At 36.2% G+C, this 26,447-nt stretch overlaps 4 protein-coding genes across 4 annotated transcripts; 3 read left to right on the top strand and 1 right to left on the bottom strand.

The window, feature by feature from the left end:
• Window positions 1-251: 251 nt before the first annotated feature.
• LOC120250548 lies at window positions 252-3,794 on the top strand. Its single transcript, XM_039259375.1, has 7 exons — window positions 252-493; window positions 1,016-1,101; window positions 1,846-1,992; window positions 2,082-2,190; window positions 2,817-2,940; window positions 3,011-3,281; window positions 3,380-3,794. The coding sequence occupies exons 1-7, from the start codon at window positions 367-369 to the stop codon at window positions 3,485-3,487; spliced, it is 972 nt and encodes a 323-aa protein (XP_039115309.1). The 5' UTR covers window positions 252-366; the 3' UTR covers window positions 3,488-3,794.
• A 787-nt stretch (window positions 3,795-4,581) lies between these two features.
• Window positions 4,582-7,837, top strand: LOC120250334 (IST1 homolog). Its single transcript, XM_039259138.1, has 6 exons — window positions 4,582-4,899; window positions 5,201-5,333; window positions 5,488-5,591; window positions 6,217-6,388; window positions 6,480-6,620; window positions 6,724-7,837. The coding sequence occupies exons 1-6, from the start codon at window positions 4,847-4,849 to the stop codon at window positions 7,648-7,650; spliced, it is 1,530 nt and encodes a 509-aa protein (XP_039115072.1). The 5' UTR covers window positions 4,582-4,846; the 3' UTR covers window positions 7,651-7,837.
• Window positions 7,838-7,933: 96 nt separating this feature from the next.
• On the bottom strand, window positions 7,934-12,344 carry LOC120250333 (probable inactive receptor kinase At5g10020). Its single transcript, XM_039259137.1, has 3 exons — window positions 10,903-12,344; window positions 8,798-10,447; window positions 7,934-8,687 (listed from the first exon to the last, which is right to left on the bottom strand). The coding sequence occupies exons 1-3, from the start codon at window positions 11,819-11,821 to the stop codon at window positions 8,110-8,112; spliced, it is 3,147 nt and encodes a 1,048-aa protein (XP_039115071.1). The 5' UTR covers window positions 11,822-12,344; the 3' UTR covers window positions 7,934-8,109.
• Window positions 12,345-17,732: 5,388 nt separating this feature from the next.
• On the top strand, window positions 17,733-26,068 carry LOC120249724 (protein ACTIVITY OF BC1 COMPLEX KINASE 8, chloroplastic). The gene is made up of 20 exons (XM_039258339.1): window positions 17,733-18,234; window positions 18,785-18,920; window positions 19,266-19,432; window positions 19,653-19,773; window positions 19,891-19,991; window positions 21,159-21,257; window positions 22,256-22,366; window positions 22,472-22,551; window positions 22,707-22,776; window positions 23,327-23,400; window positions 23,521-23,590; window positions 24,015-24,103; window positions 24,201-24,325; window positions 24,515-24,595; window positions 24,682-24,742; window positions 24,827-24,881; window positions 24,963-25,061; window positions 25,191-25,280; window positions 25,426-25,485; window positions 25,584-26,068. Exons 1-20 carry the CDS (start codon window positions 17,767-17,769, stop codon window positions 25,698-25,700), a joined length of 2,274 nt encoding a protein of 757 aa, XP_039114273.1. The 5' UTR covers window positions 17,733-17,766; the 3' UTR covers window positions 25,701-26,068.
• Window positions 26,069-26,447: the final 379 nt, after the last annotated feature.

The following is a 26,447-nucleotide window of genomic DNA, read 5'->3' as shown; positions in this document are numbered from 1 at the left end:
GAAATCTTAAACTTTAGGGACTTTAATATAAAAAATAACTCAGTGAGTTATTTGCAAAATTCTCCAAAAAATTAAAAATTAAAAATTAAAAATTTGTGTATGTACTACACTTTTAAAGTTTTGTCCAAATTCTTGCACATATTTACAACTAGTTGTTGCATAATAAGAGAAGTAAAAGATAATAAAAAAACTAATTTTGGGTGTTAAAATGAAAAAAAACCATCACTTGTTCAAAAGGAAGAGATTTTGTAAGTGTGGAGTAGCTTTCGCATTTTGGGAATTCCCAAAGTTCCCCCACCTCCTCCTCCTCCTTCGCGAAGGGAAGCGGTGGTGGGCGCCGGTGAGCTTCTCGCCTTCTCGTCTCCGATGGCGGATCCGGGGAGCTCCTCTCCTCTTATTGCTCCCAGTCCTTCGGTTGACCCTGTTGGTGAGATTGACCTGGAGGCCGGCCCTGGTGATCAGCTGCAATGCCGCATCTGCCTCGAAACTGATGGTTCTCCTTTCAATTCCTCCCTCGATCTTATTCATTTTCAGTTTATTCAATCAATTTTATGGTTTTTTGGGTTCTTCTCGTGACACCAGTTGTAATTCTTTTTGCAATTTGGGAGTTTTCTTTTTTAATTGGGATTGGTTGTGTTTTGAATGTATTTGATTGATTAGGGTTTCTAGGGTTTTTCCTGGACCTCTGTATTTGGGATGGTGTATATGCCTCTTTTCTTTTAAGCAGTTCTTTGGTCCCCCTTTTTTTTTTATAGTGATTTTCCATTCTTTTGATGTTTGGGGCGTCCTTAATTCATTTCTACTTTTGAAGTTTTTGTAGCAGTTTTTAAATGAAATTGATCTAATTTTGGTCATTGATTTATTTTAATCTTTTTTTCAATTTGATGGAAATTTGGATTTTTGGCCATGATTTTGTACGCATTTGTGTTTTAGTGTGATGGTTAGGGATCTCTTTTGTGTGTGTGTGAGTGTTCCACGTGAGCTATTAATTGGTTAATCTCTGGAAAATTTTTAGGAAGGGACTTCATAGCGCCTTGTAAGTGCAAGGGGACATCAAAGTATGTGCACAGGGAGTGTCTGGATCACTGGCGCGCCGTCAGGGTAAAGTTGCCTGTGCTACTTTGTTGATTAAATTAAGCGTTGAAGCTTAAAATTCTTCAGAAATCCATGTGTTTTAAGCTATAATTTATGCTGTAAGTTATCATCAGGCACAAAATTTTTAGTCTTTTGTTGGTTAGATTAGAATCAGCTTTTATATGTCGGGTTTCATGAATTTATATAGGTGATGGATTGTAGTTCATGGGTGCAACTTTTTAAGTTTCTAGTTGCTTTGCCCCATGGTGTTAGCTTGTGTGAATCAACATATTTATGTGTCTTGGATCAAATCCATATGTCTGTATAATGAGTCTTTTGGCTTTATGAATGTGCTTTGTTTTCTACTTATGTATGTTTTGCGCATGCAGTTAACTTAATAGCTATATGATGTGGTTATCATGGGTATTGTTGCTTGTGCGGACATTTTTCCTGTTATATGGAACAGCTCTCAGAAGCTTTATTTTTGCTTATTTAGGGCATTTGCTTACTGAAGTGTTTTGGATTTATGTTCTCCCTGCCCCTTTTAGATTATCAGCTAGAAACAGAGATGTTGACTATGTTGTTTGTGAGTTCCGTTCTGACAAGTATTCCTTTCTTTGTTGTCACATATCTATATCATCATGGGCATTAGAATGTTAGTTTCTCTAATTTTCTCCCCTTTTTCTCATGATGGTTTTGGTTTGTGTGAGCACACCGATATTTCTTTTTTATGGTTTCAGCTATTCATAATCACTTTTTTAATGCTCTCAGGAAGGTTTTGCATTTGCTCATTGTACAACATGTAAGGCTCCTTACTACCTAAGGGTTCATGTCCATACAGACAGGAAATGGAGGACATTGAAGTTCCGTTTCTTTGTGACTAGGGATATACTGTTCATTTTTGCACTGGTGCAGCTGGTAAGTTTCTGTGTTGGTTGCAACTTACTCTTGTGCCATCTTCCATGAATCATTCATGTATCAAGACAATGTTATCCTTCATTATGCAGGTAATTTCTTCGTTGGCATATTTGGTGTATTTGGCTGATAGATATCAAGATTATTGGTTGCGAATGGCTTGGAAATTTGACAATGAAATTAGTTTCTATTACATATGCGGTAAGCTCAAATGATATAGCAAAATTTGTCAACTGATATTTTGGTTCTTATCCTGGCTTGGTCTTAATTGCAGTGGTCTCGTCAATTTTATTGCTATTTGTTACCTGTTTTTATGAAAAACTGGAAAAAGATAGTCATCCTAATGATTGATGTATGAATATGTTTTGAGTTATAGATTCCATCCTCAATTGCTGTTGCTTGGGCATTTACCTCCACTAAAACCATTATGCACAATGCATTGATTCTCTCTTGGTTGAGAGTTTCATGTTTTGAAGTCCTGACAGTCACTTAATATCATTATCAGATTTCCTTCCACAATCTTTTGGCCTTTTCCCTTGGATTGGTACATGTTGAAAAGTGCTTTTTTCCCGAGGATGAGTGTGCCTTTTCTTACTTTTGTAGTATCATTTCATCATTATTTGTACCAATTAAAATTTAATGAGTAGACTTTTGAATTTTGATACTTGATATATTACTTTGCTTTTATTACTAGACCTATGTTTTATGACCTCTGAGTTTATTAATGTTTATGAAATGTTACTGTGCCACATTTGCATATGCATTATTCTATGTTGCACTGGTGCTTTTTGTACTGAATTATTCACTGTAATTGCTTATGAGCTCAGGGGCTCTGTTGTTCTTTGCTTTGCTTGGATTGTCTGGGTGCTTCATAACTTGTTATGATCGACGTGTTCGTAATGATCTTGCTCAACCATGCCGAGAGCTATGCATATGTTGCTGTCAACCAGGGTTGGTATTTTCACTGTTCATTTGCAATGGTTTTGGTATTAGTTACTTTAGTAAATTACATCTTTTACAGTGTGTGTGCGGACTGCCATCTTCCTGGCACTCTCTGTATGTGGACGGACTGTACAACATGCATTGAAGGTTGCACAAGTACAGCAGGTGAATGCGGTTGCTTAGCAAGTGCCGGTGAAGCCGGACTCCCGTTGTTGTTCATCACAGCGATCATCGTGCTTGGGCTATTCACTGTCATCGGCATATTCTACAGCGTTCTAGTCGCAACAATGGTTGGCCAACGGATTTGGCAACGGCACTATCATATTCTCGCAAAGCGAATGCTAACCAAAGTAAATCATCCCTCTCTTTCTGATCCTTTTAGCTCTGCAAAGTAAATGTTAACGCTTAAATCGAATTATTTCGTATTTTCTCATTGTATATTTGTCAGGAATATGTTGTGGAGGATGTTGATGGTGAGATGGCTGATTCAAGTTGGAGCCCACCACCCCTTCCACCTGAACATGTTCAGCAATTGAGATCTCTTGGTCTCTTATAAACCAAACACAAATTCACAAACTATTTCATCATTCATCTCAGAAGTTCTTCAGGGAGTTGTTATTTGTGGCATCCTCTGCCATCAGCTCACTCTCACTGCAAATACATCAATCAAAGAAGCTCAACCTCAAAACTAGTATTGTTTATAAGTGCCTCTTCTCAAGAAGACCAATTCCTATTTTTCTCTTTTTTTGAGTTTTTAATTTATTGTTGTATAACTTGTTATTTGTTCATGAATTCTTGCCCCGCTTTCTTTATATTGTTTTGGGCGCTCTCACAGCATCATAATTCATATAAACGTCATGCTACTCATCCATGTGTTTTTTTTTTAATCTTCATTTTATTTATCTTGATGTATGTTTTTATATAAGCTTTAGGAAGGTTTTTATTTGTCGTTAAAGTAAGTGTGTTGTTTTTGAACTCAACCCTGAACCTCCTAAATACCTTTCTTCGGTCATTTTTTTTTTTTTAATAAAAGATTGTCTTAATTTATAAAGGGTATTTTTATTAAAAAATATTTTTTAAAAATATATAGTTGAATATAATTTATTAAAAGTTGCATAAATATATTAAATATAAAAATTAAATTTTTTAAAAAATAATATTTAATGTTTCCTAAACTTTTAAGTATGATAAGCAAAAAAAAGATAAAATTTTTAAAATAAAATAAATAAAAAAGACTGGAGAAAGTATAAATGTATGCATTAAAACTATATTTGTTCTTAATGGGGTTGATTTAAGTGACAGAAATTTAGGTTGTTTTAAAAAAAAAATAAAAACTTAACAGGAGATGTTTTTTTATTATGATTTTCAATAACTCGTGATAAAAAAATTTATATTTGATATATATTTATTTATTTCCTCAACGAAGAAACTTTACAAAAAAATCCCAAACCATCTCTCTTCTCTCCAAAAAAATGTATAAAAATAAATATCATTTTTCGGCAGGGTATATTAGTAATTACCCATTTGTACATCGCCTCTAACAACATTATCTCAGATAAAAATAAATAAATTTATTCATATATATCTATAAATTTATATTATAAATATATATATATATATATAATATAAATATTATGAGAAATTCACAGTTGGAGCGAACTTAGTCGCTAAGCAAAACGTTTCCGCTGTTTTCCACGCTGTGATCGGGGACCCATCTTAGCGATAAAACTTTCGATTTTTTCTCTTTTTTTTCTTGTTTTCATCTCGATTTTTCTCTTCCTATATATATATTTGGGTGTTTGTTGGATCCTTCTCTCACCGATCAATCAAAGCCCAGTGTGTTGAATTTTTATTTTTTATTTTTAGCAATATTAGTTTGCAGAAATTTTCGATCTGAGAGTTTTGATTGATCGCCATGGCGATGCTTGATGCCTTCTTCAATAAGGGCGCTTTTAAGGGAGCCAAGTGGTTTGTGATTCTATGATCTCTATTATTACTTCTTTTTTCTTGTTTTTGTTTGAAAATTTCGCCTTTCTTTGTTGTGAATTGTGTTTTTATGGAACAAAAATTGGATCTTTTTTGGTTTTTTTGTTTGATATCATCGTAAAGGCCAGTCCTTTTGTTTGATCCAATGTTGTCTAGATACATGAGGATGTTTGTAAATTAGTAGGTTAAGAAATCTCATGGCAGGGAGCATGATTCATGACATGTTTAGAGTTTTGTGGAGGAAAAACTAGGGTTTTGATTCATTTGTGTTGTTTTGTTTTAGTAAAACCCTTCTGAAGCTGACAATCCCAAGGATAAAATTGTTGAGGAACCGGAGGGAAATTCAATTGAAGCAGATGCGGAGAGATATTGCTAAGCTACTTGAGAATGGGCAAGAGGCCACTGCCCGGATTCGGGTACCTTGTTATATATCCTCTTCTTATGAATATGTTTCGTTGATCTGTAGAATATATTCTTTTGCTTTAGAAATCAATACAAATTTGTGTATATATATATATATATATATATATTTGAATTTTGGAATGATACCTGGTAGATGCTTGGTTTTAGGTGGAGCACATAATTCGGGAAGAGAACATGATGGCGGCACATGAGATTATTGAGCTGTTTTGTGAACTCATAGTTGTTCGGCTTCCCATTATTGAGACTCAAAGGTTTGCTACTCTATTCTTTTGTTAATCTTTTCATATATGCATTAAAAGTCATAGGATGTGTGCTTTCATGGTTTGGTTTTGTATGTCATACTGATGTGCATGTTATGTGGAAATCTCATATTGCAAGATGAGCTTTTTCTTTTGTATTGTGTCTGTCTGTTCTTTTAAATCCCTTAAATTATCACATGGAATCATTTTGTTCATTGGCAATGAAGCTTTAGTAAGATTTGTCAAGTTAATCCAATTGATGTAATTTCTAACTCATGAAAGAATGTCATAAATACATATGTGCTTTACTTGTTGTGTGTCAATTCCCTAATATTCTATAAATGATGATTTTAGTTTTTTAATGAAAAGTGAAACTGGTGTGAATCCAAAAATAGGATCAATAAAATTTTCTTTTCATTACTGTTTAATTGGACATGTAGGAACTCAGAAACTTATTAATGCTGTTGATTGAATATCCTCCATGACTGTGAGATGTTTAGAATTGCTTTATATGCATGACCGGATTATGGTTACAGGGTGGAAGGTTTGTAAATAATGAGAATTGCTTGAATGATTGTTCTGTATTTGGGTTTAAGGGAACTGATTGAAGAACTCACTGCAAATAATTTTCCATCAGGGAATGTCCACTTGACCTTAAAGAGGCAATTTCTAGTGTTTGTTTTGCTGCACCAAGGTGCGCCGACTTGCCTGAATTGCAGCAGGTCCAGATGTTATTTGCAGCAAAATACGGAAAAGAATTTGTTCAAGCTGCCTCTGAACTCATGCCAGATTGTGGAGTTAATCGCCAGGTGAGACAAAATGTCAAACATCAGTACATCTACTTTGCTCGATCTCTTCCCAATGCTTCCAACATCATGCAAACCAATGCTGATCTTGCAGGTAATTGAATTATTATCGGTTCGTGCCCCATCCGTGGAAGCAAAATTGAAGTTGCTCAAGGAAATTGCTGAAGAGCATGAATTAGATTGGGATCCAGCTGATTCTGAATCTGAGTTTCTCAAACCACACGAAGATTTACTGGTATGTATTATGGTGATGCAACGAAACCAATATATTCCATATTAGAATTTTCAACTCCTTGAACGACCTAGCATGTCTCCGTCTTATTTTTCTCTTATTTCAGAATGGACCAAGCAACTTCGTTAGTGGTTCTACACTGCCTCTACCCAGTGAGAAACACAATGAATCATTATCTTCAACCACCACTGCTGAAGAGCAGGAACTTGATGACGATACCTTAGATCTTCCCGAAGTTCCAAAAATTTCAGTCCAAACTATCCCTGATACTACATCAGCTCCCGAATATGTTCCACCTCCAGCGTCCTCTCTCACACATGATTTAAGCCATGAGTTTACGAAACGATCTACTTCAAATGAGGATTTGCTGCATATGGCAGAGCAACCGACGGCTCCAATTTATAACCCTTCAGATTCTGTTCCTTCGAAGGAAAACAGACAGTTTATCCCCTTTGTCACTTCTCCAGTGCTGTCTACTGGTTCATTTTCTGAGAAAGCAAGTGTGCCGCCTTCCCTATCCTCCAAATCTGTTCCGACAAATCAAGACCAGCAAAGGCCATCTTTTTCTCGGACCCAAACTGAGATCAACACCGACTTGAACGATGTCTTGGCAGCAGCTCAAACTGCTGCTGAAACAGCTGAACGAGCCGCAGCAGCTGCTCGTGCTGCAGCCAGCCTCGCTCAGGTTAGAATCACAGAGCTTGCCACCAGACGTAACACAAGGATCTCCGAGAGCATCGAAAACAGAAACGAAGAAATTGGATCTGATCAACAGGAAACATTGCAGAGATCAGACCTTCATCGACAAAAATCATCAGGCCATATCAACCATGCTATAAGTGATGGATTAGAATGGAGATCTGATTCTAGAGAGCAAAGTCCGGAACTCCATGCTTCTCATCAGTATCAGCGATCTGGATCGTTAGAGGATGATCCTTACTTCTCTTACCCGAACTTGTTTTCGTCGTCACAAGACCACACCCTTAAATCAAATACTCAACAGTCACCAGACAATTCACGTTCAACTCTGTGATTTGATGAGATGGAGCACTTATTGATGCCAAGCAGAATTATTCCAATGACTAGTGGTATATAAAAGCTAAAACAATGCGACTATGCTTAGAGTCACCCTTTCTATGCTTAAGTGTGATTGTTTAGTAGAACTCATACTGTGAAATGCTCTTGTGAATTGCAGTGTGCCTTGTTTGTTTTCTCTTCTATTTTACTTCATTTACTGAATCAATAAAAAAAAAAACAGCCTCTTATGTATCAAAGAATGACCTGTTGATGAAAATGACTCATCAAAGAAACACACATCAAACAACAGAATTACATTAACTAACATCCTTCTGGAATGCAAAATCAGTTTAATGTCAATCAATCAATGGACAAACCATTTTTACACAAGAAACAGAGAATGGCTTTGATCTCGGTTGGCAAGCTGGTAAACTGAAAATTGTGAGAGCAAAAAATTAAATAAAATGTACAAAAATCATGATTCTATGGAACAGAGATCTTCGAGAACAGCTCGCATGTTAGGCCTCTCAGTTACCGGAAGAATACATCTGAGAGACAGAGCAAGCAACTCTTCCATCACTTTTGATGCACCCTCCAAGCCTGCAATGTCTCTGTCGAAACATTCTGTTCCTCTTCCATCTCTATTACACACTCTCACCCAATCAGTAAGATCAACTGCACTCGGCTGGCCGGATATAATATCACCGGCGCTTTTTCTAGTTAGCAACTCCATCAATATGACACCGAAAGCATACACATCAGCTTTGAATGTTGGGAGTGGCTTAGCTGCTGTCGCTAATTCCGGTGCCCTGTATCCAAGAGCTCCAAGATTTAACACCTGCTCTGCAACGCCAGTTGTGGTCATAAAACGATGAAGGGCGAAGTCTGTCAACCGTGCAGTGAAATCAAGTCCTAAGATAATATTAGTCGGCTTTAGATCACCATGAGGTAGGTTCTTCTCATCATGCAGGTAGCACAAACTACGAGCAACATCAATTGCGATTTTTAGCCGTTGGTTGACCGTTAATCTGGAGTATCTTCTTGGAGTTGATTCTGCAGAATGTAATGGAATCAAATTTTATGAAATGCCAATGTACAACAACAGGGAGAGGTGATGTAATTAACTGAAAATAAACAAAATGGTACAACATAAGAAGGCTTACCATAAAGATACAGTGTCAAACTATCGCCTTCGATGTAGTCTGAAATTATAAGTCTTTCTTGCTCCTTCCGGCCCCAATAATAGCCCCTTAGCGGGACAATGTTTGGATGCCTTATGCTCCATAATCTTTTCGCCTCCTTGATGAAATCTTTTTTATGCTTCACAAGACCAACCCGGAGCCACTTTACCGTTAACACATGACCATTGCCTAATGTAGCTTTATATGAAGTCCCATGACTGCTTCTACCAAGGACTTCTGCGGGAGCATGCGATAACTCCTCTGCAGTGAACACTAAAGACCTGTCAAAAGTAAGTAGCTCTCCGACAAACCGATCAGGTGAATAAACATCCATCACCACTGATTGCTCTGATGAGTGTGTGTCAGTAAAAAGCGGTGAAGAAGGTAAGGGTGACTTTGGAGAATGGTGTTCGACTGCATCAAGCTTCATCAACTCAGGAAGTTCGTTTGGATCAGAGTAGCCGTATTCCCCCATCTCACTCATCAAGTCCCTTTGAGGACACATTGACCGGGAAGTTGAAGTCAAAAGATGCGCATTTGAATAACTCGTCGAAATTTGCGCAGGATCATCTTTTTGTTGAGACGTATACATATCGGCACCACTGAATCTTTCTTGCTTTACATCTCTACCAAAAGCTTGGGCTCCAAATCCATTTCTGCCACAAAATTCTTGAGACCTTATCTTATAAAATGCCATGAAAAAGAAAATGATCAACACCACCGCACCAACACAGCCAACAATAAACCCAACTTGAATACTGGACTTCATATGTCTACGATGAGCATCGCCATTGTTGATATCAGTGTTATTTGTTCTAGAACCAATGGTATCTGGTAAGACTAAGAAAGCATTGCCTGGATGGAATGAAGACTCTGGGAACCGCTGCAGAGTTTGAGGAACAACACCAGATAGGTCATTGTAGGAAACATTATATGCCATTAGACCAGGCTGAGGCATTTCAGGGATCCTACCCTTGAATTGATTGACAGAAAGGTCAAGAACTTCCAATCCACCAAGCATGCTCAATTCAACCGGCAACTCACCCGACAATGTATTCTCCCGTAGATTTAGTACTCTAAGGCTTTTCATGTTACTCACCTCTGGTGGCAGAAGACCAGAAAACTGATTGTCAGACAGGTCAAGAATTTCTAGAGGTGAATGTGCAGTCATGTCAGTTGAATCTGCAGATGAAAGGCTTTGAAAAGGGATAGATCCTGTAAAGTGATTTCCCAACAGATTCAAACTAGTCAATGTTGGTGATGTTAGAAGGCTCGGTAATATCGGTCCTGTTAACTCATTCAAACTAAGATCCAATGTGGTTAGCCTAGGATAAGTGCCTAATACAGCAGGAAGAACACCGGCTAAAGAGTTATTCTGAAGCTTGATAGAAATTAAAGAACCAAACTGAGCGGTATTGTTCGGAAAGCTTCCTGAAATTGTATTTGAACTCAGATCAATGACCTCTAGTGTATCTTTCCACTCCTGTATTGCAGATAGGTCACCAGATAGCATGTTTTTACTCAAATCCAGAGTTGTGCAGCTGCCCAAGCTAGCCGGGAGTGAACCTCCTAGTGAATTTGAGGAAAGATTTAAAACCTTCAAAGTTGTGGAGTTTATAGAACTGACAGAACCTGCATAGAAAAGAACTTTTGATAATCAATGGTTCAAGATAAAATGCAGCAATAATTAAACGACACTAAGTGCGAATTGCAGTAAAAGAAAAGCAACCAGAAGTAAAATATCTCTCTCACAAGACTAGAATTAACTTATGCAATGCAACATAATGCAGAAGAAGTACCCAATTTGCAAGTGATGTAATGGAAGATCTCAAGTCTTCGAGAAGGATGGAAGGAAATGGAAAAGACCACAAGTCGACAAGCAAGAGAAAAATTTTAATTCTTCTTCACTAAGACGACAAACAAGCAAGCGAAACTTGTGTCGTAATTTAGGCTACTTATTAGGCAAGCTAGATTCCGACAAAAAAAGCATTTTTGAAAGATAAGCTATACAAAACATTAGAAGAAAAGCATTGTTTCGAAGCAATAACTAAGAAGAAGAATAACTAGTAAGAATCAATGGTGCATACCAGAGAATGCATTGGCATTGAGATGAAGCTCCAACAATGGCATCCGATCACCAAACAGCTCCACTGGAACAGGACCAAACAAGCGATTATTTCCAGCTTTGAAAACTTTCATATTTGTCAAAGATTCAAGCTTGGGAAGCTGGCCTCCAATCTGATTCCCACTCACATCCAACACCTCCAACGTCCTAAACATGACAATGGAATCACTGGAGAAGAATTCCCCACTGATCTGATTACCACTGAGATTCATGTACCTCACTGTGTTCCCCAAGCTGAAGTTCCCAGGTTCTAAAGCAATGGCTCCATAGAAGCCATTGGAGCTCAAATCCAGAAGCTCAACATTCCTAAGCTCAGAGAGAGATTGCCCCACGTCGCCCCACAGGCCATTGGAATTTAAATCCAAGGTTCTCAGCTGCTGGAGGTTCTGGAAGCCCGCCGGAATCCCGCCGGTGAGCTGGTTGTGGGAAAGGTTCAGGTGAGTCAAATCCCAGAGCTCGGTGATCCGGGCGGGGACGGGGCCGTAGAAGTGGTTGGAAGAGAGGTCGAGGAGCTGGAGAGTGGTGATGGAACCGAGGGAGGGGACGAGGCGGCCGGAGAAGGAGTTGTTGGAGAGGGAGAGGTTGCGGAGGGATTTGAGGGAAGAGAGAGTGGCAAGCTTGAGTTCGCCGGCGAGGCCGAGGCCGGAGAGAGAGATGGCGATGACGGAGGAGCCGGAGAGGTCGCAGACGACGCCATGAAAGGAGGTAGGGCAGGAGAGGTTGGACGGCGGGGGGTTCCAGGAGGAGAGGACGAGGCCGGAGGCGTCAGAGACGATGCCCTTCTTGAACTCGAGGAGGGATCGGAGGTCGGATGAGTGGGAAGGAAAAGGGATGAAGAGGAGGAGGAGGAGGAGGAGAAGAAGATGGAGATGGAGATGCATTTCTTGATGTTTAGGTGCAAAGATTGGATCTTTGCTTGGTTTTCTAGGGAATGGGCTGCTGCTTCTCCATGGTTTCAGAGTTTGTGGAATGAAAAGGTTGTACCTTTGAGAGAGAATGAAGCTGAGAATTTCCTCAACTCAGACCTGGCAAAAGATTTGGAGAGAGAAAAAGAGGAGAAACTAGGGATTCAAGATGAGAACTTTGAAAGTGAAGATTGGAATATAGAGAGAGAGAGAGAAAGGTACTCAAGAACTCAAAGATAGCACTGTGATAGAAGAACAAGTTCACAAATCATGAGAGAGAGAGAGAGAGAGAGAGAGAGAGAAAAGGAATTCAAGAACTCAGAGATGGTGCTATAAGGTGAAGAACACCTCTAAAGATTAGAAAACAGAGAAAGAGAAAGAATTACAAGTGGACATGTTGAATGCCAGAACAGCAGCAAAGACCAGAAATGTAAATGATAGAGAAAGAAAAGCACACACAAGAGAAAGAGATAGATAGAGAGTGAGAGAGAGAGAGTGAGAGAGAGAAGGAAACAAAACCAAGAAGAGAAGGAGAAAGAGAAAAAAAAAGAGAAGAAAGAAAGTGATTGATAATAAAGAAAGAGAGAGAGAGAGAGAGAGAGAGAGAGAGAGAGGCTTGTTCAAGGAATACAAGGAAACATGTTGATAGATGGAAAGATAGAGAAAAAAAAAACCAATTTTTAAAAAATTTTTTTAAAAAAACCTTTCTTTTTGTCAAGTGAAAGGGAATGAGAATAAAAAACAGAAGAGAAGAAAGAAGGCAGTATATGTGTGTGATGGTGAACAAGATGTGGAATAGTATGGTTGGTGTAGAGAGAGAAAAGTGAAGAAAAAAACAATACAGTAAAAGAAAAAAGAAGGAAGAAGGAGAAGGAGAAGGAGAAGTAGCAGTACATTACTTGCTAATGGCTACTAGTTTGCTTACAACTAACAAACAGACTGGAAAGGACAGGGAGGATAGAGGTTGGAAACATGATTCCACACAACACACCAACTAAGGCACCCCATGATTGATTCCATTGGTCTTCCTTTCTCTCTCTTTCTCTTCTCTGGATCCAATTCCTTTCCTATATATATCCATTATTTTATTGCCTTTTCTTGTGTTGTTCTGGATCTCAACTCTGTTTTTTTGACCTTCATTTCCTTTTCATTTATGTTTAGAGTTTCTTTATATAATTCAAATGAAACTTTTCTTTGAGAGTTGGTGATTATTCTGTTGCTGTTGTTGTTGTTGTTTAGATTGAATTTGTCAAAGTGATTGCTTGTCTATTTGGTTTGTAGTTGAGTGAATTGGTGTGGATAGAGAGAAGATTGGAAATGAAAACAATTAGAATGCAACTTGGAATCTTTTTATGGTTGGAATGAGCTGTTTAATTTTAATTATTCAAAGTAAAACATCAACTCTTTTGGCCTTTTTTGTTTTCTCTAAATGAATTACTCACTGATTGTCTAATTAATCAATTAATTAAAGTTCATTATGTACCCTAAATACTTATATATATATATATATATATCAACAGTGGTTGTGAGAGGCCTAGATTGTTTATGTAAGTATTTCTGTTACTTGGAGTACTTATCAATCTTATCTAATTTACACAGATTAAACAAAAAATTGGTTGAAAGTTTGTTGGTAATTTAAAATTTTAAAAAAAATATTAATTTTTCAATATTATCTCTATTTAAAATATATTTTGAAAAATATATGGTTGAATATAATTTATTGAAAATTGTAGATATACATTAAATATAAAGGGTGAATTTAGAAAAAAATAAAATTTAATATTATATAAAATTTTTAAATGGACAAAGTAAAAATGAACAAAAAAATTAAAAAAATATGACAAGTAAAAAAAAAAAAAATAGCGTAATTTTTAATTAAAATTTTTATGTGAAATACGTTTTTTATAAAGCTTTCAATATCTTACTCAGACTAACTAAAATTCGTGATATTTAAAAAACCAACACTCAAACACTTAAAAATATATATCTATGTAATTTTTGTTAAATAGAGCTTACATTTATTTTGATCAATCAAATTTAATAGAAAACTTCATTAAAGGTTTGACTAAGCTTTAATGACTAGATTTACATCCTTTTTGCCTCACATTTATGAAGCCATCTCCTTGTGCTGTCCTCTTGAATTCTCTTAATTAATGCATGGGCTCTCAATAGTGCAAAGCAACATGGTTTATGGCATAAACTTAAACAGAAGATATAATTACTTGTTTGTTAGTGGGTGGCATGTGGATGAACATGTTTATATTAGGTCCTTTTCAATGATCCAAAAATTAGGTTTTTTGAACAAAAATATTACAAAATATATTTTGGACCTACATTGGATAAGTATGAATATATTACCAAAAACTTTTTAAATCTAATCATGAATGACAAAGAACTCAACTTAAAAAAATACATACAGATAATAATATTTGTTATTGTTAATATTGAGTTTATTGATATATGAAAATAAAAACAATAACAATATATAATATTTATTAAAATTATATTTTAATATGAATCGGTTATTGAATAACACTTGTCTGGCTGCACCGACTATACAGTAAACATGTATATTGCTTACAGTTATATGAGAAAAAAACTTATATAATGTGATATCATTATTATTATTATTATTATTATTATTCTATTAAATAATTTAATAAATAAATAAATTATTTATTTTATTTATTTATTAATTTATAGATTTTTTCCAATTGTTTGAGATGTTTGAAAGGAGAGAGAAAGAGTGTGGCTAAAAGTGAGATGGTCCTCTTGTTCTTCATTATTAACAAAGGAATTCAGTACACCAGTCATGTGAGCCCTGGTGGAGCCAACTATTAACTTTAACTGCAGCCTTACTTCCATTGTTCAACTTCACTAATTTATAGCTTTTTAAATAACTATTTGTTCTATTTTGTTTTATCCTGTTCTTCCCCCTATTCTATTAATTGTTTTATCACTATTTTTTTTTTATTTTGAGAATATCACCTAGCAATATCAAATTGTCTTGAGAGAAAAATGGCTATTGGTAGTTTTCAAGTTTTGAGTAATTCTGAAATTTTTTTAATTTATAAATATGGATAAACCATGAACTTTCGATCATTGCATTAATTTGAATTATAAAAAAAATTATATAAAAATATTTATTTATCAAGCTTTCTAAGATCAAACTCATGAAATACTAAGAGATCACATTATCTTTGATTTTAATAGCTAACAATTACATTATTTTTAAAGTCATGCTTCACCAAATTATTTTTCAATAAACTTAAAAATACAAGAATATGTTATGATATGCTAGAATATAATATAAAAGGAATATAAACACAACTGGATTGTACATTGATGTCTTAATTGAACCAATTTGTTGCCTAGGATCCTTTTTATTTTTTTAATTATTAGAATATGATTTTATCCATTTTTATTTATTTATTTATTTATTATTATTTTTATTATTATTATTATTATTATTAGTAAAAACTAGTTTTCTCCTTTCAAATCATTTATCAATCACTAATTTATTCTGTGTGGATCATCACTTAAACTTTCTCAAGTTAAATTATTCTACATTTTTTTAATGAAGCGGATAAGCTTCTAATTAGTCAAAGACATGTACAAAGTTAATGCCTCATGTGCATACACCTTAAGTTATTGGGGTCTGCATGAGAAGTCCATACTCTCATGGAGTTAATATCTCTACATGGGTTTTGAACTCACACCACCTTTATTCTTCTCAAGGGGTATGGGTTAGTATTGCTAACCACCCCAACATGGTGGCTTTGGATAGATTCAACAATTGTTACTTTACACAAAAATTTCTCTTTACACACACCTCAAATCTATAACCATGTTGTGGGAGGGAGTTAAACCCTCAACTTTTCGGATGAAAGCTTATCGCTCTACCACTTATCTATTTTGGGAGGGGTTTGGGTTTATCTTTAGGAGGTCAGTGAAATCATCATAACTAGTGCACCTCCGTACCCATTTATCTTTTGCTTTGTTGTTTGTCAACTTTGTCAAAACAAAAAAATGGCTAATGTGGGATAATAGTATACTCACCCTAGACAACTTAGCTTCCAAAGGTTGCAACAGGTTCCAATAACTACTTGCGTGCTATGCCACGGGGCAACTGAATCAGTGGATTACATGTGTCCTTCCTTTACCTTGTAGCAACCCACATTTGGCATTATTTGCCCAAGTGTTTAAACCGCCACACCATTTAAACTCCTTGCATGATTTGTGGGGATTGTGGAGATCAAAGTTTTCTTTTTCCCATGAGAGAAAGCTAAGGATCTCTTTATTGGGGCAATTTGAAATATTTGACTGGAAAGAAGCACTGCCATTTTTCCATGATATATATTATACACATTCTATAGTGATTATGAAAATTATTTACGTGTTCTTATCATGGATTTCTGCAACTCTAAAGACAAAGAAGGCAAAATTGGAGTACTCAACTACAACAATAAAATGTAACTTGGAGTTTCTTGCATAATAGATTGATTCATCCTTGTCGGATAAGAAGATGGTTTAGTAGAGGATGACACAAGTAGGTGAGTCTTGCATGTCTAGTCCCTGTCTTATCCTATGTTCCTTCTATGGATGTACTTTTGCGTGTTATTTTGCTTATATTGTTCGTTCTTTTAACCCTGTTGTGCTTTATCAATCTCCATTTCTAGTGAATTGTCTTGTTGTGTTGTTAACTCCACTTAGACGGGGATTGTTTTTTTATTTCATTACTATTTTTTTTAATGAATGTGGTTTATCCATTTTTTAATATATATATAATTATACTAATTTTATGTTTGACAAAGAGCCATTCATGCTAAACTCAAGTTTGTTTAACCTACTTTTATCCAATTAACTCTTTGAATAATTTATTAAAAATTTATCAATTTATTTGTGACAAAGATGACTAGCCCCACTCTATATGAGGGTTGTTAAGAGATGGACAGAATCAATAATGCATTAATTATAGTGGTTTATTGACTTTTTAGTATTTATCAACTTGACCAGAAATCATATGTGACAATTAAAGTCATATCACGTATATGGCTAAAAGATTTTCAAAAACCAAACTAAACTTATAAATCCTATTGTCACGTAACCCTAGAAGGTACGGAAATGATATCCTTCTACAAATGACCTAATGAATAATGAAAGAACAGGACTGGCACAAATCTCGGTGGAGTAAATGGGAGTGGGGTCCACCACACACATGCGAGCACTGAAATCATCTACACACAACCACTACTCACACATCCTGAAATGTGTCTTCACTCATGATTCGAACTCTCACTATTTATGAAAGAATGTTTAATGAGGACATGACAACCAATAAATCACTTCATCGTCTGTAACCAATCAATCCAACAGTTTAATCACGTGTCTACTTATTCACCAGTGAAGTAACAATCTGCACTAGGATGATTTATTTATATCATTATTACAGTATTATTTATATGAATTATTTCGGAGACGCGTGCGTGTGTGTATATATATACATGTATTAAATATTTAGTTTGAGGTTTTAGGATGAATGTAAACCACAGATGGGCAGCCAAGATTAGTGGACACAGTGAAGTAGTACAGTCAAGACTTTTCCTATTCTCTTCCAAACACCGTTTATACTAATCCACCAATCAAATCCATCCACGTCACAAATCAATCTAAATTCCAACAGAATCAACGGATACGATTAATCAAGCCCCCAAAACGCTGTTCGATACCAAACAGCTAATCTCCCCACGATAAAATCGCGAACATCGCTTCTCGCGAGTAGCCAATGAGCACGCCGCGCAATAGAGTCCTCATCTCTCGTGCTGCCACGTGGCACCACGAAGACCACCATTCTCTTGCTCTTTGCTTCAAAGCCTTTTGGTATCGATCGAAAGAACCAGAGCTCCAAGAAAACCCCAGCAATGGCGGCCTCGCTCGTCGCTGCTCCCCTCTTCACCCATGATCTCCTGTGTTTCCATCCCTTGGTTCGTCGGATTCCTCTCCTCCACCACCGCCTGCGGCACCGATCGCTTCGTGGAATCGCAGCTCGATCGGTGCGGGAAGATCGGGTTGCGGTCGCGGAGGTGGTTAATGGAGAGGAGTCGGTGAGGGTTGCGAAGGATGAGTATGATTGGAATGGGAATGGGAACGGGAACGGGAGCTGGAGGAGTTTGGAGTATGGAGTGGAGAGGGGGAGTGAGAATGGGGCTTTGGAATTGGAGGTGTATGTGAATGGGAATGGAGGCGCAACGAATGGGAGTTTGGTGAAGTATGAGGGTGAGAAGGGGGAAGTTGGGGTGGATAAGGAAGAGAAGAAGAGGAAGAGGAGAGTGGAGGAGATTGGACAGGAAGATGCGTGGTTTAAGAAGAGCGGCGGGGAGACGCCTCAGGTATGCTCCTTTTGACACCATTGCTCTTCTCTAGTTTTTGAACTTTGATTTGTTAGTTTTTTTGCAATTCTTTATATTCATCAACAATGTCTTGAATTTTTGAGTGGTTTGAATGTTTAAGAAGTAAAGGGGTTTTGCTGCATGAATCGATTACGTGTTAGATTGAATTATTAATTTCAGGAAAGATTATGTCTGTTCTTGATGAGGATTAGTGAGTGTAGATGATAAGTGAAGGGATAACACCCAGTTGTTGCTGCTTTTAAATGGAGGGAATTTTCATGTTTCCAAGAGCTTTTGCCATATCTTTCTTCCGAAGATTAAGAATAAAAAAGAATGACGATATTTTTTTATCAGATTATTTTAGAAGTAACAAGTTAACAAATTGCATGTGCTTTTATTTTGTTTCCTTCTGTGTTTTACTGTGTTCCATGTACTATTTGGGATTCTTTATGGTACTCTGCTCACCAATCGTAGTCTGTGCATAATAGCACATGAAATAACATCTTTCATTACCAAATCCTTCTTTTTAGTAGTCCATTGCTACTTGCAGGTTTCAGTTGCTCCTGGAGGCCGTTGGAATCGATTTAAGACATATTCAACTATTCAAAGAACTCTAGAAATATGGGGATTTGTTTTTACTTTTATATTTAAAGCCTGGTTGAACAACCAGAAGTTTTCTTATCGAGGTATGCCTACTTTTTCACAAGTAATATTCATTGTTTTGTTTATATAAAGACAGTAATTTTATTCACATTGGCAAGTGTTTCCCTTGGTTTTAGGCCAAAGGATTCCTTTTTAGACATCAAACTTGGCCTCATCATCTCTTCTTTTCGTTGCAGTTGGTAAAAATATTTTTGTCATTTAAAAGAATAAAAAAGATGGAATTAGCAGGCACTCTGCATCAACAAAATTGCTTGGCATGCTTATTTGCACTTCTTTCTAGTTTGTCATCAATCTACACTATGCTCTGTTAAAGATATGGCATTGCATGCCCTTGACTTATTTTTACCAATTGATTGAGATATATGCAGGAGGAATGACTGAGGAGAAGAAAATTTTGAGGCGGAAGGAACTTGCTAAATGGTTGAAGGAAAGTATTTTGAGATTGGGCCCTACTTTCATCAAAATAGGACAGCAATTCTCTACAAGAGTGGATATTCTTGCACAGGAATATGTTGACCAGCTATCTGAGCTTCAGGTTATTTTTTCTTCCAAATTATTCCTGTACCCGACTGTTCTTAACCTTTTATTATACCTCTGTAATGTCCTGCTTTAGTATAGCATGTATTTTTAATTTAGTTTCCACATGAATTCTATATATATCAATTGATTGGAAATTGGGATCAAGCAATCAAAGTTATCTGTATATATTGGCTCTTGGTTTATGTTTGCTAACTATTTTTATTTTGCCTATTCAGGATCAAGTTCCCCCATTCCCCTCTGAAACTGCCATATCAATTGTTGAAGAAGAACTTGGAGCTCCTGTGGATGATATTTTTGACCGATTTGATTATGAACCTATAGCTGCTGCTAGTTTGGGTAATATTATGTAGCCAAGATTTGCATATAGAATTTGCATTATAATGGAAGTCAACATAATTAGTTATCCAATTTCTGCTTTTCTTGTTGTACTGATATGGTGTAATTCTTTGGCAGGCCAGGTCCATCGTGCAAGCTTGAAGGGCCAGGAAGCTGTGGTTAAAGTGCAGAGACCTGGTCTTAAGGAACTTTTTGACATCGATTTGAAGAACCTGAGGGTCAGTAGTACTATAAGGCTTATGTTATAAGCTTAGTGGCTTATTGTAAAGCATATAGCATTGATTTGTTCTGTGAAGCATTGTCAGAAGCCATGCTTATGCTTCCAAAGGAAAGCAGTTCACTTATCATCACTAACTGAGAGCGCTATCTCTTTTGCAATTTGGTATAATTACCTTGCATGGGCCACTTATGCAAGTTACAGAGAAGGATGATTATTCTCTGTTGCTTATCCTAATGATGATTTAAAACTTCAAAGTTAACGTCCATAGCTATAGCCTTTGATTGAAATCATTTTTTGCGGTTTCAAGCAAGTATAATCTTATCATTTTCTAGGTAATGAGGAAGATTTGATGTATAGCACTAAATCCTTAGTACTTCAGTTTTTACACTTTATTTTTTAACTTTTACCAAAGTGGACAAACCTCAAAAATCAGGGTTTGGCTGATAATTTGATCACATTAGGAGACTACTATCACCTTGGTGCCGTCACAAGTTTATACTAGAATGCTCCTTAACCTTAAAATCAGTCCTTGACACCTTGTAAAGAATTATAACCCAGACAAGACAATAAGTTAAAACTTGTAGATTTATATTCCGCTAGTGAGTATCTTAATTGCAGATTCAGGATTATCTTGATCAAAGGTTAATGCTAAGCAATTTGGAGGTTGCCAATCCTTTATGATGCATCAAAATAGTTTTGTTCCATCTATAAATTTCATTTTTCATGACCTTTTCTAAAGACTAGATTAACTAGTAAAATTTTATATAGCTGGCAGCTTCAACCCAACCCTACTAGTCTAGAGGAGCAGATTAATTTTAAATTTGCACCTGGCCAAATGAGCTTCTAATTGCTGACTTGGTATCCTTTGCTGCAATTTGCCTCTGAATGTTGACCTGTGATATGATGAGTCTTGGTGACCGACAGAATGCACAAGGTGGTATATGGTAAACATGGATGACTTTTTATATGGCATATTGTCCACAAATTATCCTTGTTGCTTCTTATTTCCTTAAAAATTTTATCATCATGTGTTATTTGTTATATCATCTGGGCATATATATCATATATATATATATGTCTGACCTATACGTCGATCCATTTGACTGCTTTTGTCACACGGACGATGTGGATAACTATTCTTATATGAGACTTCTGTTTGTTCCAGGTCATAGCTGAGTACCTCCAGAAAGTGGATCCTAAATCAGATGGTGCCAAGAGAGATTGGGTTGCAATTTATGATGAGTGCGCAAGTGTTCTATATCAGGTTATCCTTCTTATGGATTTCATATTGAATTAATTCCACTTGTGCTAATAATTCTTTCCAATGGTAGGTCTTTTCAGTTTAGGCAGGCAGCCTTATATAATTTGTCTTTTTCTTTCGCTGTACGAGGATAGCTAGGCAAGCAGTTCTCACCTAGGGAAACAGACATGCAAATTTTTTTAATATAAGCGGATACCTCTTAAGTGCTTGAGCTGGTCGTGCTTTTTTTTTTTTATTTATTATTTGAAGATGAATATGTTTGTGCGTTGAAAATTCAGAAAGGCTGCACATATCTTCAAGTTTGCTTCCTTGAGATCTAAGTGATTTCAACTTTAGATTATTCAATTTAACTTTTGGATCTTCCTTCTCATCGGTCCACTTTCATTTTAAAGCTCGTTGAAATTGTCTGTCCTTATAGCAGTGTAAATTTTCTCCCTGATAAAAGAGCTGTGTTTATGTTTTATATATGTATTCAAAGCTTGTGTTAAAATCAGTGGTCAATAGGCTTATTGAGGCAACAAGAAGAGTATTTGCTTATGTCCCCTTGCCAATCATTGTCATTCCCATTTGACCATAGCTTGAGTAGATTTTTTATTAAAAAATGAAATTACCCCTTAGTATTGTTCTTTCTCCTTCATACATGAGGGGAAAGAGTATAAATCTGGCTTCTATAGGACTTTTAAGTTGACGTTTAACCATAGAAGGTGATTTGTGGTGGGTATATAAGCAAATATGTTTTTTGCAAAAGAACATTTGCAATTACCCACTTTTACATACAAGCAATTTTCTCTAATCTTTTTTAGCTGTCACCTGGGAGGATGGCGCAGGATGTAGCTAGGTATGTAGGAAGACATGCATCACAACCTTATTTTGCATGTTGCCATGATATTTACATTCTTCTTTAAGGGTGGAAAGTTGTCATTATCTGTTACATTTCTTGAAGCTTTTCTTTGTGATTACTTTTTATTTGATTTAACATCAGACAATGTCCCTTTCTTCAGGAGATAGACTACACCAAAGAAGCAGCTAATGCAGAACTTTTTGCACAAAACTTTAAAGATATGGATTATGTAAAGGTCCCAAATGTCTACTGGGAATATACAACTCCTCAGGTTCATATTATCCTTCATTCATTTTTTATGCCTGGTGTCAATGAAATGTTCGTCCTTGAATGGGTACATTTTCCTTCGTTATGACAGCATGTACCTTGAATGCAGGTGCTGACAATGGAATATGTTCCAGGGATAAAAATAAACAGGATAAAACAGTTAGACCAGTTGGGTGTCGATCGCCAGAGGTAGTGGGAACATGATGCCGCATTTCTCAGTGGTATCATGTAGATATATGATAAAGCATGTAACCCTGTTATATGTTGCTACTACCATTACATAATTATTTTCTATTTTTGGAGTTGTTGCACTCTGATGCAGTCTTCACATTTTCTGTGAACAGATTAAGTCGATATGCTGTAGAGTCCTACCTGGAGCAAATTTTATCTCATGGTTTTTTCCATGCTGATCCGGTGAGTTGTCACATTGCAACAGTAGAACACTTGCACAATACATATAGTTATATACAAAAGATAGTTTAAATAATAATTTCTTGTTTACTCTATTTCATGAGATTTATACACCTTTTTTTTTTAAATCATAGTGCAGAATTGCACTTGCATTATAGTGCATCTATTTCAGAGGTTTTCTACTTTGGCCTGAGTATCTTAGCATTTGGTTTAGCCACTCAAAACACAGGCCAATATCAGCTACATATATATTTTAATTGTGAAGATGGAATGGTAGAAAAAGAACATTAGATGCAGCTTGTGTTATTGAAGTTCAAGAAATAGTCTTTACCATAGGCAGTGACAGATGTGGTATACTAGGAATGAAGACCTTGTACATATACATATATATTATTTTATTTTTTTATGGGTCTAGACTTTTTAAAGCTATTCATCAGTTACACAAAGGTGTTGATATTTATGATTAGGTCCTTGTTACTTGATGTCGTAAGTTATGCTTCTGTCTATGAGCAATATACAATATTTGGTTGATATTGAATTCATATCGTTTCAGCATCCTGGAAATATAGCTGTAGATGATGTCAATGGTGGGAGATTGATATTCTATGACTTTGGAATGATGGGAAGGTAGGCTTTGATATCCCTAAATAAAGAGTTAACTGATGGTTTTAATTTCTATATATGGTTCTATATCAATGCTTTCTTCCTGGCACTTGGTAATGTTAATTTTATTGGTAACCTTTGCAGTATCAGTCCCAATATCAGGGAAGGATTACTAGAAACGTTCTATGGTGTTTACGAGAAAAATCCAGACAGGGTTTGCTTTCTATCTCTTCAACTTAATATGATGATTTTATTCTTGTTCTTACTTTAAACAAAGTTTTGTATGTTTTGAATTTAAGTATTCCTAGGAATAATGCTATTGCCCCATTCTGACTTATGGTATAAAAATGGCACCATAGTGTTAACATGATTTTGAATGATGTTCATCACAAACATGACCTCAGTTGGTAATGAGTAAATCATCTATGTGAAAAATGAAAACTGTATTGGGGGTTGAAAAGCCAGCAAGTCCTCATTTCTAGGCTGATATATCATTAAAAGTCAATTTTGTTTCTATGTACTTGCCATTTGTTTGGTTGCTGTAACATGATCATCTGCGGTAGTAAATCATGATGCTTGAAAATGGATCAAGACTGTGAAGATATGTCTGTTGTCTCACAGACAAGGTTTCCGTGCAGGTTCTTCAAGCAATGATCCAGATGGGTGTCCTTGTTCCTACTGGCGATATGACTGCTGTTCGAAGGACAGCTCTGTTCTTTCTGAATAGGTTATTTGACAAGAATTGGGAATTGATTTATACTTTATTAACCTGACTAAATTTCAATCTAACTGGTGATATATTTGAACATCATCATCTACCACAGCTTTGAAGAGCGTTTGGCAGCACAAAGAAGAGAGAGAGAGGCAGCAATTGCTGAACTTGGTTTTAAAAAGCAATTGACTAAAGAAGAGAGGTTTGAAAAGAAAAAGCAAAGACTAGCTGCGATAGGTAAGGCATTTGATTTTACAACTGCTTTATACTACTTAGAATGGGTTTCGATGCTTTTGGATATATATATGCTAGCATAAAACTATATTAAAAAAACTTCAAGCGGAATGCATAGGTGTCTAATATTTTCCTTGTTTAGATTCAGTGAAGAAACATACAAGCACACTCACTTATTATCTAATGTCGCAGGGGAGGATCTTTTAGCCATTGCTGCTGATCAGCCCTTCCGTTTTCCAGCCACATTCACGTTTGTAGTTAGGGCATTTTCAGGTTGAGTCTGAATGACCAAATCAACAATTAGTTGCATTCTCAAATGTAATTGTCTTCCCTTAATGGTGAATTTTTCATATTGGCAGTTTTGGATGGGATTGGGAAAGGACTTGACCCAAGATTTGACATCACTGAGATTGCCAAACCGTGAGTCTTGATCGTGTGGCTCTCTTGCTGTCTCTCTTTATACAAAACACACAAGTGTTGATGATTGACTGGCTTGTTTTGCAGATATGCCTTGGAGTTACTTAGGTTTCGAGAAGCTGGCATTGAAGTATTCATGAAGGCAAGCTTCTTGATATTGTTATTGTATTTTATTATTATCTTAGCTTTTATCTTATTTGCCAATTATCATCTTGTGGTGCAGGATCTTAGAAAAAGATGGCAACGTCAAGCTAGTGCATTCAACAATCTCTTCAGACAGGCTGATAGAGTTGAAAAGCTGGCAGAAGTAATTCAGCGATTGGTAACTAACCTTCAGAGTTTCTCTTCACCCAAAAATTTCCATTCTTGAATTGCTTCGAGAGCCAGTAATTTTTTCCATTTCATGCTTCATATTTTTGGTTTCCTGTACTGCATTTGCACCCTCGTGCAGGAACAAGGTGATCTCAAGCTACGCGTGCGAACTTTGGAGTCTGAGAGGGCATTCAAAAGAGTTGCAAGCATGCAAAGAACAATTGGAAATGTAAGGCAATTAGTTAACCCCCTTTAACTTCACACTGCCCTTAAAGGAATTCCGGGATAAAGAAGTTATAATATCTATAACAACGGCAAGATATGCTTATGTGAAATTCATTTTACTGATTTTGAAAAAACCTCTACGTGAACAGGCGGTTATCGCTGGAAGTTTAGTAAATCTTGCAACACTTTTGTATCTGAATTCCATTCGAGTAAGTCTGTCTCTTTCTTTCGTTGAGAGATTTGTTAATATATTTCTTTCATATTCTGATGGGTTCTTATTCTTTTACTTCTTAAACTTGGTTGTCAGGTCCCTGCTATGACTGCATACATATTGTCTGCTGTCTTTGGGGTTCAGGTTCTCTTTGGGTTTCTCAAAGTGAAGAAATTAGATCAGCAAGAGAGATTGATAACCGGCACTGCTTGAGCTACCTTGTGCCTGGAGACACAAATCCACGTTACTTTTTGTTGAAATATTCTTTTTTCCTTTTTAAGTTTTGGCCTTGTTCTAATTAGTTGACCTGGAGAAGAGTTGTCAGGTCATTTTCCTCTTTTTTTTTTTCAATTGTTGTTTACTTTTGCCTGTAATTTGTACTATAGCAATAGCAAAGGGAGCAAAGGGGGGCAAGGGGGAGGATTGTAAATAACATACAAGTCTTAAGTACTGTGTCATGGGAGGGTAGTTCCAATATAGAGCGTCAGTGTACATCTATCATTTTCCATGTTGGATGAATATGTTCAAACCAATAACATGGGTAGATATCAACAGGGACGATTTCTGAAATTGTCAGCAAATCCAGCGTAATGAAGAAGTACAGGGAACTTTATTGTGGCTTTAAGAATGTTGGGGTCTAATATGGGAAAAATTTTCATAGGCCAAAGGGCCTTTGATTTAGCCGTATTGGTTCCATCCATGCATTGTACACCGTGACAATAATAGGTTTCTGACTGAGGGTGCGGATTTGTAACTCAAATCCTATGTCGATTAACTGAAAACACATTGACTAAATTTCTATACATGTATTTGTCGCATTTGTCAAAGAAAAAAAATAAAACAATATTTTTTAAAAACAAATTAAATTAAAAAGATCGAGAGGTTCACACCAATGATGGGTGTTTACTGCAAAACTGATAGCGGGATTGAGCCTAACCTTTTTTTGTGGTATAAATTGAC

Source organism: Dioscorea cayenensis, chromosome 19 (genome assembly GCF_009730915.1).
Source record: "Dioscorea cayenensis subsp. rotundata cultivar TDr96_F1 chromosome 19, TDr96_F1_v2_PseudoChromosome.rev07_lg8_w22 25.fasta, whole genome shotgun sequence".
Taxonomy (NCBI): domain Eukaryota; kingdom Viridiplantae; phylum Streptophyta; class Magnoliopsida; order Dioscoreales; family Dioscoreaceae; genus Dioscorea; species Dioscorea cayenensis.
This window is presented reverse-complemented; position numbering and strand designations above follow the sequence as displayed.